This window comes from Grus americana, chromosome 15 (assembly GCF_028858705.1).
Source record: "Grus americana isolate bGruAme1 chromosome 15, bGruAme1.mat, whole genome shotgun sequence".
Classification (NCBI taxonomy): domain Eukaryota; kingdom Metazoa; phylum Chordata; class Aves; order Gruiformes; family Gruidae; genus Grus; species Grus americana.
Window position 1 is genome coordinate 9,556,792 of NC_072866.1, and position 21,655 is coordinate 9,578,446.

Below are 21,655 nucleotides of genomic sequence, written 5' to 3' on the forward strand. Positions count from 1 at the left end.
AGCTGTCCCCGCCAGCACCTCAACCGCGCTGTCCCTGGCACCCTAAATTACTCTGTGTTCATTCAGGTCTAGTCTTTTGCCCCTCTGGCTGCCAGGAATTGGGTTTAAATAAAACAGAGAAAGTGAATGTGCGCAGAAATAACTATTTTGTAAAGCAGCATTAACATTTGGGGGCTCCTCTAAAGAAAACATACATTCAATTATGTATAATGCAGTTATACACAATCCCGCTGAGCGTTCAGCTGCGTTTGCTAAATGAGAGATGGGGATCTCGCGAAGAATTTGGGAGCTTCCTTCTACTAGTGAAGATTTTTCCAGCAGTAGTATTTTTTGCCATTAAAATCCCTGATCCTTCCCTGTGGAAATCTGATCTTTAACTCCAGGGTTAGCAGGATTAAGGCTGAAAAAATTTTCAGAGGAAGAATTACCTTTTTTTCTCCTGTGTTTGTACAGCATCTATAATGAGGGGGTGCTGATTCGGAAGAGGGATTCCTAAGCGGTACCATAGGACAAAATTCATAATCACAGTAATCATAATTAATAGAATTGTGCTTCTTCATTATTTTGAAAAGATGCCATCCAGCCTGTGCTGTGCAGGAGGAAAGAAGAGATCTTTTGCCAGTGTCCCACCTGACCTTTAACATGTAACGCACACGTGTGTTGTTGATCCTGCAAAAGTAAATTTTGTTTTGATGCTGGTATCTTAGAAAATTTAACAGAAATAACACATAGACATATATTTTCCTTTCCACGGGTTTTGGTCTTTACGCATGCACATTTCCTGAGACCGAAAGAGAAGGCCATCCCCTTCGGGTTTGTAATCGCTTTCCCCTCCGGGTCCTTGACTGCCAGCAGCACGATTGTGCAGCTTCAGGCTGGGAAAGCTGCAAGACAAAAACTCAGAACAAGCCACTAGTTAACTTTTTCCACTGGGATATTAAAAAATTAATAATCATAAAAGCGCTTGTTAGTAAGGGCTATTTTATTTTAGCAGAAATTCCACACCGGGCCCAATGTAACATGTAAAGATTTTCATGAAGCCCTCACTGCCTTTGACTCACACTGAAGCTTTTCTCCGATATCTGCTGCCGTGATAAAACCTAGAAAAGGGCTTAGGAATGCCATGCACTCCTCTCCACTTGCATTTCAAGCAGGAGAGAGGTCAGCAGAGTCCTGCCCAGTGCAGGTGTGCAGAGTTTCTTGTATCAACGCCAGGTAAATGTTCATGGGTTGGAAAAGAGCTGCTGGGGGACGTGTTCCTCCATTGTTCGCCCTGCAGCTGCCAATCCATTCTGGTCCAGAAAGAGGAGGGATGCTGGAGCTAAGCACCCCATTAACATAGTAAAAACTAATGTTAAACTTAAGCCTCTCTCTTCCCCCCCCTGTTCTCAGCAGACTGCAGCAGCTGTGCAACGGGTGCAAGTTTGCATCCACTCATGGTGGTGGGAGCCTCGAGTCCCCAGCTTTTCACAATCCATGGAAACACCTCTAATGACAGGCTTTGGATGAAGCTGTGCAATAAAGACTTGCTCTTGCTGTGGTGGGAGCACACAGTGACTTTCATGACAGCACAGAGTAATTTTTCACTCCTGCTGTGCAGGTGAAAACAAGAATTTCGAGAGCACAGCTAGGCACAGTGGTGGGAGCTGTGGAAATGCCAAGGACTAAATACCCCAAGTCTTAATTAAAATTTGCAAAAAGGTTCTGTCCTTTTTACTCCTGAATTGTTCAGAGGAGCAAGGCTTATTTCATGCAAACGGAAGACAAATTTTGGACCTGAACTGATCTGCAAGCAGCCGAGCAATATAAGTTTAGTCTTAAAACTGCATAAGCAGGCACCGGTTGTGTGCTGGAAGCCTCACAAGCAGAGAGTGTAGGATTGGACCCACCACTACCGTTCATCTTGAGAGCAAAGCTTTTCAGCTCTTCTGCTGCTATTTTAATTGAAAGTAAAGGTCTCTTCTTTTTTTTTTTTTCCTTTTTTGCTCCAGATATCAGGAGCTTTCCTGAAAAGGATTGAACGTTGTTTCACAGCAATCTCTGAGCTGCCACTGAACTGCTGAATCCTCTGGGCAGAGCATTAATCCTGCAGATGTCAGAGGCTTATTTTAACACGACGCATAGGTTACTCTTATCTGATCAGGGGTTGTTTTTAGTTCCCCTGTAATGCTCTTTCTATTTGCTCTTTGAAATTCCCATGTAAAATCTGCTTACAGTTCAAAGGTAGCCAATTTTTGAAAAATGATGACTTTACCGCTTGATCAGATTAAGCGATAGAGCTTACCTTTGGGCTGGGCCTCCATCCAGCCAGGGAAGGACTGCAGCATGTGTGTGCCTTGCAGAGCGTATTCCATCATGTGCAGTGGTTTCCAGGTGCTCTCATGCTCTGAAAATGCCTGCCCTCTCTTCTACTGAAGATGAAATGTCTCCTCCCTGACATTTGTGGGGCTCCAACTACTCTGAAGTCCACGCATGCACACTTTACTCCTGCATAAAGAATAGGTATGGCAGAGAGCAACGGGCATGGGAGGTCAAGCCACCTCCATCCCATGGGGATTCTGCGCATTCCCAGGTGACAAGTGACAATGTGATGGAGCCGAGCATGCAGACCTTGTATTTAGTGCCTGATCTTAAGCAATGCTGGTGTGAGCTGGCCAGGAACTTTATCGGAGACCGTGTCAGACTTTAAAGAAAATCGAGCAATATTACCAATATTGACAGGCAGCTGGTAGACCTCCGCTGTGCCTGCTTTCTGTCAGGAACAGCCAGCTCTCTTTTTCCACCAAATCCTCTCTGAACGTAGCCCACTTGGGTGCACTCTTTAAGGCTCCACTGGGCAACAGGAATCTCGGTTCCTCCTTCCCAGATCTGCACCCTTTTCCCAGAAATCCTGCTGTCAGGGCCTGCCCTGCAGTGGGCTGGGTCAAGACAGAGAAGTGTTAGGCCAGGTCTAGATGATGCATCACATAGGATCACTGCAAGACCTGCCCTGAAGCTCCATCATTTGCCCATCCCTGTGCAAACATCACTGGTACTTTGTAGCACAACATTTGAACATGAGACCCCATAAGACAAATGACGCCACTTGAACCCGCTTTTTGTCCCAGCGTAATCTCATTCCATTTCATGGATGAGTGACCTTCTCAGGAAACCAGAGCTACTGAAGTTTCCCAGGTGCTCCCAGGTCCCTCCTCTCCCTGTGTCATCTCAGCTTCTCACAGCCTTGCCCAGCTCGGATCAGTCTGCGAGGCAGGGCAACGCTGCTGCCTCCGCCAGCTCAGCTCAGAACTGATGCTCAGAGACATGAAATAGTTTGTGCAAGATCACAAAATCAGACATGAAGCAGGACACGTACCCTGCTCTGGTTCCAGGCACTACCTCTTTCCTGTGCCAATCTCTGGAGTAAGAGGAAGCAACTACGGAAAGTTGTCTTCCTCCTCCTACCTGTGTAGGACAAAGAGGAATTCAAGCATGTGGGCTGGGAAATGCAATTCCCTGCCTCGGGCAGAGCTGGGGAGCTGTGAAAGGCAGCAGCATGCAAGGAGGAAGAAAACCAATGTCTAATTCCTGCTGTCCTTGGAGGCTTCTTCTGCAGGAATTTGACTTGTAGTTGAAGACAGGGATCAGAAAATAGGAGCTCTTGTTTTCATTCCTACCTTCATGGGCTTGCCCCAAAGCTCCAAGTGTCCCACAAATCCCTTCCCAGCCTCAGTCCTGCAATGAGGTTTGAATCTTCCAAGGAAGGTGCTCTGCAGGAGAGGCTGTCTTTGAAAAGATGGACTAAAAATAGTGATTATTGCTTTGACTAAGCCACCTCTAAAACAGATGAAATACTGAAATTTTGTGACTTGGGTCATTTGTAAGGTAAACTTATTAAAGAGCTATGAGAGCCCAGAGAGACAGGCATTATAGAAATGTACATTAATTATATGTCACATGAGGGGGAAAAAAAAGTTTTGCCAACAGCAGTGCAAAGCCACCGGTCTGAAGCCCAGAGAAACAGAAACTCTTCCACAATCTCATTAAGCTTTGGATTGGGCCCTGGAAGAAAAGTTCAGTTATTCCTCACTTGCAAGTTCAACACATATAGTATATCTTGAGCGTTAAAGACAGTATTTTATTAATTTTTTTAAAGATGCTTTGTGAAATTATATTTTATAAAAACTTTATCTAAAGGTAACTCATTTTGTGACTCTACAAACTGAAAGCCTAAATCTTGAGAAATTACTAATAAGGAAATGAGAGAATGTTTAAATAAATTAAAATCCGACTTTGCGCTTTAACGGAATATATTCATTTTCACACAGGAGGCATACAGACATTAAAGCACATGTAAGCAGTGTTACATTTAAATTCAACGTATATGTTTTATTTCGAGGTGCTTATACATTGCAGTAATTAAACAAAATGCTTTCAAAACCACCACATTCCTGTTATTTTTTAAATGCTGGAATGCTTGAAACACTCGCACAATTTCTATTTTTTTCCTGTAAATCTTGTACTTGACCCTCTTTTTCCGGGGGGTAGCGGGGCTGGGGGGAAGCAGAGGATAAAACTGGAATTTGGGGAGTTGCTTTTTTCCAGTCGCAATTAGAAGGCTGGATTCCACGGATAATTAGAATCAAATGCTCCAAATAAATGCTGCAAACCCAGGGCTCGCTTGAAGAGGGGCAACCCTCCGGATCGAGCAGGGAGATCTTTTTAAAAGGGGATTTTGCCGAGGGGCCCGTGGCGCACAGCCCCGCACCGGGGTCTCCCGCAGCCGGTGCTGCCGGGGAGGAGATTTTGCGGACAAACCCCCCCAAACCCAAAGGCTCACCCCGAGGTGCTGCATCCTCCTCCGGACGGTGCAAAGCCGCCGGCGTCGGGCGGGACGCAGCCAGGGCAGCCCCGGCTCTGCCTCCCGGGGAGGTTCCCCGGTGCCCGGGACCGAGCCCGGAGGTGGGAAGGCTGCAGGGAGAGGCGAGACGGGGCGGGGGACGCGGAGGGGCTCGTTTCGGTTCTTTCCAGTAATCCGCTGCTTTCCTCCGTTATGTGCCCGTTGGAGAGAGCAGGGAGAAACGACGCGCTCGGGGGTGCGGGGGGCGCACGGCGGCACCGGAGCTCGGCTGCCAGAGGGTTGCACCGGCTGCGGGAGCACACGGGCAGCTCCGGCCCCGCTTGCAACAGGGCCGGGCCGGTGTTTCTGTCACACACCGACCTCCCCAGAAGCTCCCTTGGAAGCTTAGAAAGTTACCAGCTGTCCCCAGGGCACGAACCGCCCGGTGCGTCCCGCCGGACCGGAGCCCCGGGACGCGGCTGCTGCCGCCCCGTCCCCGCTCCGCACCTCCTCACCGCGGCGGTCCCGTCCCGCGGGGCTTAGAAAAGGGCTCAGCAACCCACCGCCGAGCCCCGCAGTCTCGGGCCGCCCCGTACCCGCTCCCCAGTGGCCCCCCCACCCACCCACCCAAGACGGGGGTCCTCTGCGCACGCCGGGGGTATAAAACACACCCCCGCCGCCAGGAGGTCCCCGCTAGTACCGCGGTGCGGCGAAACCCCCCGGACAATATGCAGCGGCGGAGGTAGAGGCGAACTCCACAGACCCCGAAAGAGGGGGCCCCTTCCCCGGCCGGGCCGCGTCCAGCCGCCCCCCGGGCGGCGGCACCTCCCGGCGGCAGCGGGTCCGGCCGGCCGAGCGGCGGGAGTGCGGCGGGCGGGTGGGCAGCGCGAGGCCCGCCGGCGGGGAGCCCCGCCCCTTATGTAAATAATCCCTCCCGCTCCGCCAATGGGGAGCGGCGCCGGAGGAGGGGCCGCTTGCCCTCGCCTTAAAGTAACTTGTTGCCAGGGGCCGAGTTTCGCACTGGACGTGGAGCGCGGCGGCGGGCCGGGCGCGGGGGGCGCGGAGCGGAGCGGGGCGCCGGGACGGCAGCAGGACTGGTTTTGGTTGTTTTCTGCTTTTCGGCTGATTTTTGCGCGTTTGTGTCTTTTATTTTTATTCTTCTAGATTTATTATTATTTTTTTAATCTTTTCTCGCTCTTCAGGCGCCCGCGGAGGGGTGCGCGGCCCCCGCCGCTCCGCCCGGGCACATCCTCGCCCTCGGGGCGGCTCTGCCCCTCGCCCCCTTTCCCCCCCCACCCGCCCCTCCCGCGGCCACCAATGCTCAACATGACCGAGGAGCACGACAAAGCGCTGGAGGCTCCGTGCAGCCCCGCGGGCACCACCAGCTCCATGTCCCACGTGGACTCGGACTCCGACTCGCCGCTGTCCCCCGCCGGCTCCGAGGGTCTGGGCTGCGCCCCCGCGCCCGCCCCGCGTCCTCCCGGCGCCGCTCCGCTGGGCGCTAAGGTGGACGCGGCCGAGGTGGACGAGCGCTTCCCCGCCTGCATCCGCGACGCCGTCTCGCAGGTGCTGAAGGGCTACGACTGGAGCCTGGTGCCCATGCCCGTCCGCGGCAACGGATCGCTCAAGGCCAAGCCGCACGTCAAGCGGCCCATGAACGCCTTCATGGTGTGGGCGCAGGCTGCCCGCAGGAAGCTGGCCGACCAGTACCCGCATCTGCACAACGCCGAGCTCAGCAAGACCCTGGGCAAGCTCTGGCGGTGAGTCCCGGGACGCGCATCCCTCTGCGGGGCACCGCTCCGCGCATCCTCGCTCCGCGCCGCGCACTCCCCGCGGGACACCGCTCCACGCCGGGCTGAGGGCGCGGGAGCCGCGCACGGACACCCCCCCTTCCCCGCCGCGCTGCGGGGCCGGGCCGGCGGGACCCCCGCGGGCTGTGCGGGGAGGCGAGGGGGGCTTTGCCTCGGGGTGCGCGGCTGGATTCCCCCTCCCACCGCTTTCTAAAATATTTTTTTCTTCTTTTTTTTTAAAAAATCTTTTTTTTTTCTTTTTTTTTTGCCCGTCTCTGCCCGCGGGGGATTCTTGAAGCGTTTCAAACTGAACTGCAGAAATCCCCCAGAGCGTGTGGGCACGCTGCAAAGGACATGCCGGTCTCTGCTCCGAAAAAAGCCCCTGCAGGGGCCCGGGCACCCACAGCCGCAGCGGGCTCGGCCGGGCGCTGCCGATGGGTCTTGCCCCAGCGCTGTGTCACGCGTGGATTTTCCCTGCTCCATCGCTGAGATGTGCAGCCTGGGCCCTTTCCTCTCCTGGCTATAGAGTTTCCCACGTCCCTGTCCCCAGGAGACAGAGACTTACAAAATCGCTTCTTTTACAACGGCTTTTTCTAAAAGTTTTTTTCCTTGGTTTGCTTGCTGCTTAACAAACTGTAAAACCGAACAAGCTGACTTTTAGCAGTTATTTTAATCTTCTAATTTCCCTTGTTATCTGTGTGCTCGCATGCTCAGCACTGCCCACCGATGCAAACTTTTTTTGCTGGGCGGCAATTGACTGCGCTCTGCTTTCCAAGGCTCTGTGACGAGCCACGTTTTACCGCGTGGTATATTCGGTCATGTCTGGCTGTACCAAACTTGCATCTCTCCTGCCTGCTTGGGCCAGCGATGCTCCCGCTGTGGTTTGAGACTCTCCAAGAGTTTTCAAAGAGAGGTCCGGGTGGGGGAGAGTTTTGAAAAAAATAATCCCATCGCTGTTGTCTTCGTGGTTTCTTTGTAAGCACTAATCAAAACTGGAAATGGGCAGCGTTGTTTGTCACGGTGAGGGGGTGGCATTTGTAGGGCAAACATACGAACAATATTTGACAAAGGCATTTAAAACGGGACAGGGGGATTTTGGTTTGCCCAGTTGTCGGTATCCATAGCGGTCAGTTTTTTCCACGTCTCTATAGCTGGTATTTTAATACATTTTTGCAATATCATGTAGCTCTTTTTTGCCGCAGCAAATTTATTTTGTAATTAACTTTCTGGTTGCCCGAATCAGTGTATGGGAAGTGGGGATGCATGGGTCTGAAAATAGGCTGAAAACTTGTAAGGAAAAGATACTAATTTTGGACTTCTTTCCCCCCCCCCTCCTTATTTAAAAAAAAAATCCATCCCAAACCAGTTTATTAAGCGAAAATGAGAAACGTCCCTTTGTGGAAGAAGCTGAGCGGCTCAGAGTCCAGCACAAAAAGGATCACCCGGATTATAAATACCAGCCACGGAGGAGGAAAAGTGTAAAAGCCGGGCAGAGCGACTCTGACTCCGGAGCCGAGCTCAGCCACCACGCAGGCACGCAGATCTACAAAGCGGACAGCGGGCTGGGAGGCATGGCCGATTCCCACCATCACGGCGATCACACAGGTAAAGAGTCCTCACGGGCAAAAAAAAAAATCTGCAGGTCCCGGGCATGTTGATTTGGGACATGAACCCGCTGGTGGGCATGGGCTCATCTGCCCCCCAAACGAATATCGGTGGGATTGGGGCCATCTGAAAGCAGGAGTCATTGCCCCGAGAGCTGTGGTTTTGCAGCAGGTTGTGCACGTGGCCAAGGTTTTCTTTAGTAAATGCTTATAGAGCTGACTGTGCAATAGGAAATCCCTAAAGTGCAGGGACCCTGGTTTCCCAGCTGGCCCGGGAGCAGGGAGAATTAATGGCGAGCTAATAAGGGTTAATAATCTGTTGGCCATGTGAAGGGTGCCTGGGGGAGCGGGTCCCAGAGACGCGGCTTTCCCCTGAAGCTCCCCGCTTCTCAGCAGCGCTGCGAATTGGCACGGGGCGCGTGTTGACAGATTCCAGGAGGATTGCGAACGTCCTGCAGCTTCAGACGCGTCTGCGCTCTCACCCAGCCTGGCTGGGGATCCCGGCCCCGGCCTGCTCTGCCGGGACGGCTTCTCTGCCTCCGGGAGAGCTGGGCTGGCTTCAGGCTGCCGGCGGGGAGAGGCTGAGCGGGTCCCTCCGAATCCACCTCCTGGTTGTGCTTCCCAGGCGAGGGGGAGTTTGTGCAGCCAGGGGCGTCCCGCCATGTCCCAGAGTGATCCTGGTGGGCGCAGTGCGCTCCCCAGCTTCTCCTCCCCACTGCGAACCGTCACCCATGCGGGTGGTTTGCCCCAGCTGAGGACATGGTCCCTGGCATGGTCGCAGGGGGATATCAGTCACCTCCAACATGGGGCCATAGATTTAAATTCCCCTTCCCCTCTTGCAATAAGAGGGGGGGGAAAAATGTGCATTTTTTGAATTGTCCTTGAAGGAGTTGGGTGTTTTGTGGTGACTTTTGCTAAAGCCTTGCTGTCCCTTTGTCCCCAGGCCAGACCCACGGGCCACCCACCCCACCCACCACCCCCAAAACCGACCTCCATCATGGCAGCAAGCAGGAGCTGAAGCACGAGGGCCGCCGCCTCGTGGAGAGCGGCCGCCAGAACATCGACTTCAGCAACGTGGACATCTCGGAGCTGAGCAGCGAGGTCATCAACAACATGGAGACCTTTGATGTGCATGAGTTTGACCAGTACCTGCCGCTCAACGGCCACGCCGCCATGCCGGCTGACCACGGCCCCAACGCCGCCGCTGGCTCCTACGGCGCGTCCTACTCCCACTCTGCCACGGGCACCGGTGGGACCAACCAGGTCTGGACTCACAAAAGCCCGGCCTCGGCGTCGCCATCGTCGGCCGACTCGGGCCAGCAAAGGCCGCACATCAAAACGGAGCAGCTGAGCCCCAGCCACTACAGTGACCAGTCCCACGGCTCCCCCGCACACTCTGACTACGGCTCCTACAGCGCCCAGGCTTGCGCCACCACCGCCTCCACCGCCACGGCCGCCGCCTCCTTCTCCAGCTCCCAGTGCGACTACACGGACCTCCAGAGCTCCAACTACTACAACCCCTACCCCGGCTACCCCTCCAGCATTTACCAGTATCCCTATTTCCACTCCTCCCGCCGTCCCTACGCAACGCCCATCCTCAACGGCTTGTCCATCCCGCCGGCCCACAGCCCCACTGCTAACTGGGACCAGCCGGTCTATACGACCCTGACGAGGCCTTAAAGGATGCGCGGAGCCCCCGAGGGCTTCCCCAACGTATGCACTAATGAAGGAATGAAGACGAAGAGCGTGGAGTGCCACGATAGTTTCCGAAGTGCCTCCTGAGCCACTGGGAACTCTGCTCGTTGCGACTGGATGTCCCCTTGCTTCAAAACTCTCCAAAAGGACAGAGCTCTATTTTTCTTTAATTAATACCATTTAAACAAATAAAATAATGAAAAACCCCACACACAAAAAAAAAAAGGACCAGCGATTCCTTTTGAATAAATGAAGGACAAAACCATTCAACTCCTCTGTGAGGACTGAACTGAACTTACTCGTCGTGGAAGTTGACAAGTGCAAAAGCGGAGCGGGGGGGTGGGAAGGGGGGGAAGAGAAAAAAAAAAAAAAAAGCTGTTCGAGACTTTAAGGGTCTATTGCAATGTGAGGAGCGGACCAACCTTGAGGGCAAGAACTCACTCGGACCAACGCGGATGAAACCCCAAAACCCGGCTATTCCGTGTAACAATCTCGTGGGAACAAACGAGTCTGGTGGGACCAACCAATTAAATGTCTGAAGTGTTTGTTTTTTTAGTCAAGAGTTCTTCTAAGCAAGGTTTGGCTGTAATTAACATTTTGTTTTGTTTTTGGAAGCTTAAAGTGTTTTGTTGTTTTTTTTTTTAAATCTGTTAAATATGTATTTATGTTCTGTATTATTTTGTCTTTTAATTAATGAAGTAATTTCGTGCAAAAAGTAGAATTTTAAAAGATTTTAAAGATGGGGTGGGGAGGGAGCATAAAAATAGTGGAGATGATACAATAAAATGGTGTTATGAGTCTATAGATTTTCGTTGGTTTTTGGGTTTTTTTCGTTTTGAACCGCTGCAGCAGTCGTGTTTGAGAGAGGGACTGAACGAATCTGCCCATCGCAGACCTGGTCACCAACAAGGAACTCAAACGGGAATGTAAAATAACGAGGGGGGGAAAGTTACTAATTAAATTGGGAGGCTAAAACGATTGCAAAAAGGAGCAGGCGATTTTTCTGGCTACCTGCTTTCGGGCGTTAAAATTGAATTTAAGGCATTGCAGAGTCTTTGTACACTTTCAGAACCAGGACTACTTTATAGGAAGATGTAATTTAATGAGAAATTATCAACTTCTGCTTTAATTTTGGCTTCTAGGGACCAGATATCATCCATCAAGCTGTGAAACTAAAATCTTCTCCACTAAAAAAAATTTTTTTAGGTACTTAGTTTTAGACTAATATTTCATTGATATATTTCTACTTCTTCCATTGTATGCTGAGCATATAATAACCATCTATTTTATGGTAACTTGTGCCTTTTAAAACTTTGTAAATCTAAAAACACATTTCAGAGGTTATCATCTTTTTACCTTTTCTACGTTTCCTACTCTTTTTCTAAAAATATTTTTTGCATATTTCCTTTTGGGGACGTGGGGTGGGGGAGAATACAGAAAACTCATTTTTATGCAATCTATTTTTCTGTATAAAGTTTAAAAGACTTTGGCTGTTACTTATCTGTTCTCTTCACTAGCTTCTGCCTAAGCAATGCTAACTTTTGTACAGATCAATTTGATAAAATTAAAAATTGCTTTTTATCAAGTACGTGTTATGTTTTCTTTCTGCTTGAGCCTATTTCTGTGCTGAAAAGAAATGCGGAGAACAGCTTTGAAAGAGGCAGGCTATTCAGAATAAAATGTTTTGATCACTTTTGTTTGTTCTCCTAATATGTTGGTTTGGTGGGGTTTTTTTGTTTGGTGTTTTTTTTTTTCTTGCTCCCTTTCCCTGTACTTAAACGGTGTCTTACTATGAGATTTTTTTTTTTAAATTTCTTTTTTTTTTTTTTTTTTACTTCGTTGAGAAGTATATTTCCATGCCTGTAATCCCAAGGATTTCATAGGATTTCATTGAGACTGCTCACATGAGGAAGGGTTTGCAAGGTCAGACTGGATGGGTTTAGACCAAGTTCATTTTGTTCTGTACAGCACGTAGGAATTTTACAGTAACAAATTCTGTTTTCTGGTTGGCAAGCCCTTGTAAATACCTCTTAATTATGATAGCAACAAAATTATATGTTGCATGTAGTGTTTTTGTTTTTAAATACAGTCAGTATAATAGTTACATTTGTGACTTGTTTGTTTGTTGGTTTGTTCGTTATATAAACTAAGTTGCAGTTTGGTTTTACCAGTTCAAGATTTTCAGGCTGGGCCCTAATTGGGAGGAAAGAGTTGGGATTAGGGAAATTCAGGCGCCCCCGCCTGAGAAACGCGCTCAGGACTTGGTCGCAGTGCAGCGCTGCGGAAAATGTTTTACCGCGGGGGGAAAATAAATGCGATGACAATTAATGAAGCTCAAGAACATTAACAAAGTCTGAGCACCGGTGTCCCAACGCGAGCTTGCTGTTTGCGGTATCTGCCAAGAGCTATCTTGCCAGAGTGTCTGTAACTGGACACCATTTTCTCTGCGCTCATTTACAAACTGCTGGCAAAATGACTTTATTACACTATAAGCCAAAGCTGAGAATAACTTTCTGAGGAGACTTTCTCTCCTCCTTTCTCCTCCCTCCAGTTACAATGCAAGTTTCAAGCCTTATCCTAACTCGTGCTTGAAAAATAGATGTGTTTCGGCTTTGCCTGGTCTGCGTGTTGAGGTAGGGCTTCCTCTCCCGAGTCACGCACTTTGGGGAAAAAAGAAGAAAAAAGGGGTGAGATGGGAATATCGGTGCTTAGCTTTACTTTGTTCTTGATGTTTAATAGTGAAGTTTGACTTCAGCGATACCTGGATTTATCTTTAAAACACTGTGAAAATATCTGTATGCGATGGTATTGTAAATCACCCAAAATACTGAAATTAAAAATTGCACCGAAGCGTCTCTGGCTCGTGGGAGACTGCGATGGGGGTCTGTGCACCCAGCAGGATGGGGCCCAGTCGCAGGCTTGGGGAACATTTCCAACCTCTTCCCTCTCTCCTATTTCTTCTCCTCCCGGTGTGCTGTACCAGCCGTGGCTTCCTGGCACGGGGTGACATCCGGGGAGCGCAACGTCCTCGGGACGGCCCAGAGCTGCAGGGTGTTTGTGCAGAGCCCTGCTCTCCTCCGCTCCGCGCAGCCGTGGGGCCCCCGGGCCAGCCTGGCGACTGCACCAAGGAAATGCATATCCAAAATATGCAGACTCGAAAGGCATTTGCTTTTGGCCACGCTTGGTTTTGCTTTCTATAAGCGTTGCAAAATCAAGTTAGCTTTTGCTAACTTTCGCAGAAATAAAATGCTGTAGCTCTGTACCGTTCCGTAGGTACAAGTGATGATGTGAGCCCTGGAGACCCCTCTGCAGCTCCTGGAAGCAGCTCCCGTTTGACCAGCTACTGCTGAATGGTGACATTCAACTTTTCTTTTATTGCCCTCAGAGTGGGGGATGCTCACTGCGCATTTGCTGTTGAGTAAAATTCAGAGACATTACAAAATGGATGGTCAACAAGGTGATAGGCAGGTAAAATTCACTGGCCTGGATAATCCCAGTGACGCAGGCTTTAGGGTGCGCTGGAAATTTCTAAGAGCACCAGAAGTTCATTCTCCGCACCCAGATGTACGCTTAAACTTACGAGTCTCCCATTTCATTTCCCTAGGAGAAAATCACTGATCGGGGCCACAGTTTATATTCAGAGGAGAGCATTTTGATTTGAAATTAATGCTGTTTGTACAAATGCATTTTCATGCATTGTCCTTTTCTTCTCTTTTATGCGTAGATGTCGTCTGCAGAAAGAGAAGTGAATTTCCATGAGCCGAGCCTCTTCCTGACGTGAATGGCAGCATTGTGTGTCCCGAGCTCGGCTCTGATGGTTCTTGTGTTGGCGTGAATCTGGAATGTCTCTGCAGAAGTCAATGGGATCAGGTGAAACCAAGACCGGCTTTTGACCCCTGGCTGTCAACAAAAAAGAGTTCTCAAGATAATTGCAGGAATACACAAGCGATAAAAGTTCCTCTTTTTTTTATTTTTGGTGCAGAGAATAATGAATGTTGCTATTTATCTGAATTGCTCAGAAGGTACTGTTTAGTAAGAAAGAGGAAATTAATTTTATAGACCGTAGCCACATTCCTTCTGCGTGGTGGAAAAAGTCCCTTCCCATCCTCCTTATTATAATTTTTCCTGGAGTGATATCAACTTTCGTTACACGTTTTTTACAGTTGTGTATTAGGTTTATAGCAAAGAAATTCTTAAATGGCATTTCTACGACAGCGTTCAGTTTTAATAAACTTTTGCATGGGTATATCTCTGCTCCCTGTCTACGGATCGACCTCCTCGGGACGTCTGGCTTCTCCAGCCGGGCTCACCGGAGCCGACCCACAGCTCTGCTGTGCTGCGAGACACGGGGCCACGAGAGTGGGGGTACAGGACAGCCCCTGCCGGGGGAGCTCCCCGGTCCTTCCCACGCAGGACTGCTTCCCACGGGATCCCCAGGGATCTGAACGCAGGGATTTGGCCATCCTCACACGCTGCTCCTGGAAGCAGCAGTTGCGGGGCTGCCTGTCCTCACCCAGCATCTCCAGCCCAATGCTCGGTGAGATGAGAAGAGGCGTTTATCCTCCCGTGGCCAAGGCTGGGTGCTCGCAGCCCCTGGCTACACGTTGCCTGCTATCTGGAGGAAAAAAAATTAAATATAAAATAAAAATAAGTAGAGCCATGAGTGCCATTTGGCAACGTGGTGTTTAAGCACCAGGAGGGCAGCAAAAGCCGTTTTCAGGGGAGCGGGCAGACGCTGCGGGCAGTGACCCTGGTAAGGCAGAGCTACACTGCTGGGCGAAGCTGGAGAGATTTTGGGAGCAGGAGCAGCAGTGTGTGAAGCCTTCCTTTGCCATGGGACGGCTTGGTGGCCATGGGAGCTGCTGGGACACGGCTGGGCGAGCTGAGGAGGTGCCGTGGTGAACACAGCGTGGCCCAGCCCCGGTCCCCAGGGAGCCCTCGGGGAAGGCTTTAAGGAAACCCCGATATTGCCCTACTTTCAGCCTTCGAGGTTGGGTCCAATTGATTTAGGGCTCTTTTAAGCCTGAAGGCAAATTCTTAAGCGTGAATTCACCAGCAGAAGTGCTCCAAACTCCCTTTCTGGGGGGGTGGGAGTGAAAGCAGGGAGTTTCACATCAACCGCTGGCTGCTGCGTGAGCGATGCACGGAGGAACCCCAGCTCCCAAGAGAGACAAGACCCTGTACCTCACCACGGCTCCGCTCTTCCCTGGAGACCCTGCAGAGGCTCCACAAGGTTTTTTGGGGGTTCATCACACGGCACCCTAATTAACGATGTGAGGGGAGCTGCCCAGGACCGTGGGAGCCAGGGAGGCCTGATCCAGCCCTGGTCCCATCTCCTCCGGCACCGGCCAGCTGAGCCGGGGTGGTGTCATTTTAAGTTCATTTTATGCATGTTATACGCAGGAATTAAGGATGGCACCAAGTGGCAAAGGATGAGGCTTGAGGAGGGGAAGCCATTTCCCAAATGAGTCAGCAGGAGCTAAAAATAGTCCCCTGGAGCACAAACCACAGAAAATGGTGCTTATTACAAATTGCTTTGTTCTCCTCCCGTCCTGAAACCCCAGCCCACGCCAGAGCTGCAGAGGTTGCAGGGCAATCCCTGCCAATGAGATGTGATGCGATGCGATGCAGGGGCTGCTCCCTGACGATGAGCAGGGGTTTTCATGAACGATGGCCCTTCGGTCAGCCCAGGAGGCTCGTCGTGGGTCTTGGGCCACGGGGTTTCTGTCGCAGAGTATTTGTGGAGAAGTGCGGATTTCAGTAGCGGGGCTGTGGCCGGAGCAGCGGCTGGTTTTGTGGCTTAGGTAGAAAGTGAGTTTATTTTTTTGCAGAACCTTGCCGCACGAGGAGGGAAATGGCAGGCGATGTCTTTCCCTGAAACCACACAGTCTGCACTGAAAAAACCAGTTTTAACAGGGCTCAGAAAACAAACCTACCCCTGGCTTCTGCTGCAACCTGCCTGCGGTGCTGCCTGCAGGAGAGCCACCGCAGCGGGACGGGAGTCACCCGTGGGGTGCTGGTTGCCACCAGCCTGGGGGCTCTTGCTCAGAAACGGTTTGGCACTTGGATAAACACGGTGGGTGCTGCTGAAAGTGGGGCTCTGCCCTCCCTGCGCTTGAAAGAGCCGCCGGCATTCCTGCTGACCCCTATTAAGCCGCTCCCATATGGCCGCGGAGCTCAGCCATGCACACTGTGTCACTGGCTTAACTGGAGTGTTGGTTTTGACCTGATTTAGTGAAGCCCGTGCAAAAAAAGCCAGTTGGACACACTTATTCAGGTTTAAAAGCCGGCTTCTTTCAGTTTATCTTAAACCAATTAGGAATGAAAACCAAGCCACTCCTAATCCAAAATAAGAGGGTGTCCCTCCCTGCCTCCGCCACCCGCTCCCGGGGCTGTGTTGGTTTAGGGAAAGCGATGCAAAGCTGCCGGCGGTGGGTCGGAAAGTGTCGCCGGGGTGGGGGCGATGGCACCCGCACACCCGTCCCGCCACGGCTCCGCAGCCCGGCCGCTCTCGCAGCCGCGCTGGCATCGGCTCCTGCTCCCCGTATTTGTTTGTGGATGTGTGCGCAGGCAATATTGTGACTGTCAGAGACGTGATATTAAAACATTTACCCAAAATACCTCTGCCTGCCTTTCTCCTCCCCTCGCTCGTCCCCCTCCTCCTCTTTTTCTTTTTTTTTTTTTTTTTTTGGTATGTGTGTGTATGTCTAAATTCCCAATGTAGCGATGGAGGTCTTCACCCAGGAAAGGGTTAAGCATTTTGAAAGGTCTTGTTTGAGGTAGAGTGAATTTTAACCACCACACACATAACGAATGCGAAACAGCCTGAATTGCTGGTGAGGAGCCAAGAGCACAAGAGAGGAGCTGCTGAATTTTAATGATTCATTATTGCATGGAAGGCCTTTGTCTTCCTTTATCCGGTGCACAATAAAAGAATTAATTGGACAGAAAATGGCAGGGCAAAGAACTGACAAGTCATTAAGGGGCTCTGAATGGCTGATTAGGTGCACATTGGGGGTGGAATTTCAAATGCACTGTTTCAGCAAGGGCTCCGGAATAATAATGGCATGGCACAGTTTATATTTTGTATGCAGTACCAGAAAGGCCTTTATGTCGGCATTGTGGTGCTATTTATTATGCTGTCTATTTAGCCATTGTTGGCATTGTGTTTGCAGTAAGAATGCACAAACAAAGTTGGGATTTTATTTTATTTTTTAACTTTGTGAAGGCAAAATAATTGGGAATCAGAATCTCGCTCCACGGATAGTTTTATTAATTTTTGTGTGTGTGTGTCCAGAAACGGCAGTAAATATTTAGACTTGCGAGAAGTAGCTTCATTTAGAAAAAGGAAAAGAACTAATAAACTTCTCCCACTTCCCCCCCTCCCCGTTCCCAAAGAGCCGCTGTTCGGGGAAGCCTCGTGCAGCTGGAGGAGCCCCCGTGAGCGATGGGGCGCTGACCACTTCCACACCCCGACGCCGGGAGGATGCAGCTCAAGGAAAAGCAGCCAACTGGAATTATTGGTAGCTAGGAAGTTCATTGAACATCTCGCGCACGGATCCTTTGAGGCGGCTTCTGCCAAAGTTTCCTTGTTGTTGTTGATGTTAAGCAGTTGCCTGCAAGTTATAATCAAACCCACACACACCGAAGGGATAGAAAGAATAAAAAAAAATTCCCAGCGCGTTGGGTAGGTGTGATTTTGATGAGGAACGTGTTATTTTTTTTGAGAGGATAACAAACAGGAATAGCAGTTTACTGTCAGGTCTGTACGCAGCTGGTTGCAAGTTTCAGGGGAAAAAAGGGAAACTTTAATGAAGACACAGCTTTTTTTTTTCCCTGCAAGTGACTCATTACAGCGCAATGAAAATAGAAAGCTGTCACCTTCACGTAACCTAGAGGTTTTCACGTGATAAAGATTACATTTTAAATTTTGCTCAGAAGCTCGCAGAGGATAACTTCATTTCTGACAACCTCCTTCCTGCCCTCAGGATGCCGCCCGACCTCGCTGCTGTGTGATAACCAAATGCAAGATGCCCTCCCGCTCCCGAAGCACAGGCAGCGAATGCCCCTCCGCCTGCCCGGGTACCGGGGAGCCGCGCTCCGATGTGCTTGCTGCCGAACGAGGAGCTGCACGGTGCCATGGATGAACCCTGTGTTTCCAAGGAATAGAGGAGCAAGAGCTCTGATGCACCTCGTCCTGCAGCCTGCCTGAAATATCCTGCTGACTTCTTCTGAGGGAGCTGGGCTGGACTGGGATAGACTGGGATGGACTGGGATGGACGGGTCCTGGCTCACATGGGCAGCATGGAGTTGCCAGGTCTGCCTCTGCATCCCAAGCCATTCCCCACCCCTGTCCTTCTCCTCCCACCCCGGGAACCCAGATCTGGGAGATTTTAGCACCATGTGCATCACCGTTGTCCCGCTGGGACGAGCTCACACATGCACATCCTTCAGAAAATGACCTCTCCGGTCCCGGCTGGAGGAAACAGCAGGGATAGTTTGTTTTTCTCCTCCTCCGCAGTCTTTGGTCCCTGATTTTCCTGTCTGGGCGGGCTGGGGACGGAGAGAGTCTCATCCCCCACGTGATGTGGGGCAGAGCAGGCTGGAGCTGGAGCAAGACCCGGGGGGAGAACGAGGGGTGTCACCCTCCACCGGTGACACCGAGGAGTCCCCACAAAGCCCTTTGCAGAGGGAGGCTGCAGAGAGAAAGCAGGCACTGCAGCCACTCGTTTGCAGACAAATCTCCCCAAAACAGCATCCCGAATTGATGTACCCCCACGCGCATCCCGCACCTCCACTCAGGGCCTGGCCCTTTCTCACGCTTCTCTTTTTTTTTTTTTTCCTGGGTACTATGGGCTAATAATGGGTTAACAATATATATATAAATTTGAAAACGTGAGAGGGGATTTGGGTGTCAGGGAGATGGATGAGCTGCAATCTGAAACTTTTTAGGTAAGAATAAGTGAAAAGGAAAAAGGGGTTATTACAAAAAATGCCATTCTCAGTAGAATACAACCCTTCTGTAATAATATTTTAAGAGGTAGTTAGTGGCACTCTTCATTCGAGAAAGTAAAGGCATGCATGTCAAACAAAAATAAAATAAAATAATAAAAAAAAAGAGGTGGGAAGGTAGCTGGTTCCACTGGAAATTATAATGTTCCTCCTGAGACTTCAGCTTCTTAACACTGTGAAAGGAGAAAAAAAAGATAAAATATATATATATATATATACACACTGCCATTTGCGCTTCTCTGTTTGTGCTGCAGCTGGGAAGGAGGCAAAGGAAAAGCTGTTATTAGTGACGAGGGGTACATCTGCTGGGGAGTGCTGGTGCCTGCTGAGCCGAGGCATGCCACCACCACTTGCTCTGCCACCAAAGACGACTCTTGCCGCAATCGTCTTGGCATCTTGGCCCCTGTGGCTGAGCTGTGAGTCACCCACATGCTATTTGAGACCAGCGAGTCACCTCTTCCTGCAAACACCCCCTTTTCCTAACAAGGAGGATTTAATGCAACCCCCCGATGAGACTCTCTGTAGGTGGGTAGCAATTTCCCAGGCTGTCGAGGTCCTCCAGCACTTGCTCCTGCCCCTCTGAAGCTCTCATTGCTCCGGGGCCACCTGAACCCCAGAAGGTCTGCTGGCTTTGAGAGCCTCTCCTGCTCACCAGATGGAGACGGGGATAAAGCTGGACCCAAAAGGACAAAATTTGGGCAGGAATCCAGATATTCTCAACATTTGGGAGAAATCAGATCTGCGGAGGAGGAGCTTGGAGCGATGTCTATCAGAACGAAGTCAGGTGAGAGCTTCAGAGCCAGATTCCAACCATCCCTTAAGAGCTGTGTGTTCAAGCCCTGGAATAGTTGGCTGAAATCCACGCCTGGTGATGGGATACAGAGAAGTTAAAAACATATCTAAAACACTTAACAAAACTCCCAGATGGAAGCAAGTTTATTTTTTTAATGAAAATAACTTAACAAAACATCCGAGTAGTAGATGTTTGTGTTCTATTTCTGGGAATGCAGGAAAGATCCTCTGAAACCCCCCAGAAAAAAAAAGAAATGCTAAAACAATCAGCCCCAAACTACATAGATATTCAGATCTGCTTGGAAGAAAGAGGGGAGATGGAAATATCTGCACTGGAAGAGAGCAAAGGTCTGTCTCAAAAGTATCCTGCAAAGGCAGATGTAGGAGCAAACAAACCCCCCCTCAAACCAGAGAAACAACTAGGGCTTGTATAAAATAGTCCTTCCCCTGGTCTCTGCCAGCCTCTGGCCATTAGTAATTGCTGTGAGACACTTGCGTTGCCTCAATGCTATGCCTAGAAGTTGCATATTTTCCGTGAATTTATCTAACCCTCCTTTGAACCCAGCTCTGCTCTTGGCCTCCGCCTGTGGCAGAGCTCTGTGGCTGAAGTAGTTATTCTGGAAAAAAAAAAATCTTTCTTTTTATTTAATTTCAGCTTTCTGTTCAATTACCGCATCATGAGACACACCAGGTTATGGCAAGAATAATCAGAGAATGGTCTCCTAGACCATCATAGAATCAGTCTCCTTTCTCCTTCTCACACCATTCCCCATCACGTGTACTTCGCTGCCTACCCCGACAGACCTTGGTCTGGGCTGGAAAGAGCCTCCTAGAAGCAAGTAGCATATTTTAGCTCCAAACCTAAAATATCCACCTTGGGGAGAATTTTGTCCCCATCTCTGACTCCATGTTGGGGCCCAAAACTCTCCTGGTGACATTTGTCTCATCCCAGTGTGAAGAATGAACTTCAAACATTCTTCAAAAGTCAGGGTTTCCCAGTTTCTGAGCAATAAATCCTGCTTTTTGGGCCATGCCTTCCAAGTGATAAATTTCTAGATCTTTGGGAAAATACACTCTAGAGAAAGCAGACAAAGCGGAAAAGTCTGTGGCATTGCCTGAAATGACATTTGTATCTTGGATGGCAAAGCAGCCCTGACAGGACTGCCGTACGCGTGCCTGCAGGAAGGACGGACAGACCCGGTGGAGCAGATGGAGCTTTCTTAGGGAAAGGCAGACAGACCCGGGGCTGGTCTGTCACCAGATCTGGGACAGCCAGATCCCAAACTGGGTGATGTCTCCTCATCCTGCCCAAGCTCGGGGCACCCAGGCTCACCTGGGAATTGCCATTTCAGGAGACTGAGACCTGGGGTGCAGGAGTCCCCCACAGGGATGGCTGAGCTCCCCCACCACCCATCTCCTGCGGGCTCACGGGATTCCTGAGGTTTCAGGGCCACCCAGCCCAAACCCCAGGATACAGATTTTGAGCCTTAAATGGCTGAAATGGCATCTTTTGGATTTTCCCTTTTGCCTAATTACAGGGATTTATTTTTATTACCACTACGGGCTTGTTCCAAAACCCAGTCGGCTCAGCAGAAGGTTTTCACAGGCTTTTGGATCAGACCTAGGCACTTGGTGTAGTTTTTCCTATGAGAAACTTTCCATTATTTGCTAGTTCTCATTTAATTATTAAATAGAAGCTTCAGGTATTGACCTTCCAGGTGCCTTCAAATCAAGGACAAGACTCCCATTGCCTTCAGGAGGTGCCTGGATTTCACTCCGGCTCCCGACACAGAGGTGAGTTCACAAACTGTGAAAAACGGATCCGTGTTGTTACGTTACAGGTCCAGTCCACCGTGTTTGGAGCCAAATAGTTGTAATGGTCAGACACACTGCGATGGACTTTGGCCAACATTTCTGCAGTCCAGCCACAACTGAGAGCTTAA

At 50.2% G+C, this 21,655-nt stretch overlaps 1 protein-coding gene across 1 annotated transcript; it reads left to right on the forward strand.

Moving 5' to 3' along the window:
* Positions 1-5,832: 5,832 nt before the first annotated feature.
* On the forward strand, positions 5,833-11,453 carry SOX8 (SRY-box transcription factor 8). Its single transcript, XM_054843631.1, has 3 exons — positions 5,833-6,579; positions 7,976-8,214; positions 9,157-11,453. Exons 1-3 carry the CDS (start codon positions 6,137-6,139, stop codon positions 9,891-9,893), a joined length of 1,419 nt encoding a protein of 472 aa, XP_054699606.1. The 5' UTR covers positions 5,833-6,136; the 3' UTR covers positions 9,894-11,453.
* The last annotated feature ends 10,202 nt before the right edge of the window (positions 11,454-21,655 follow it).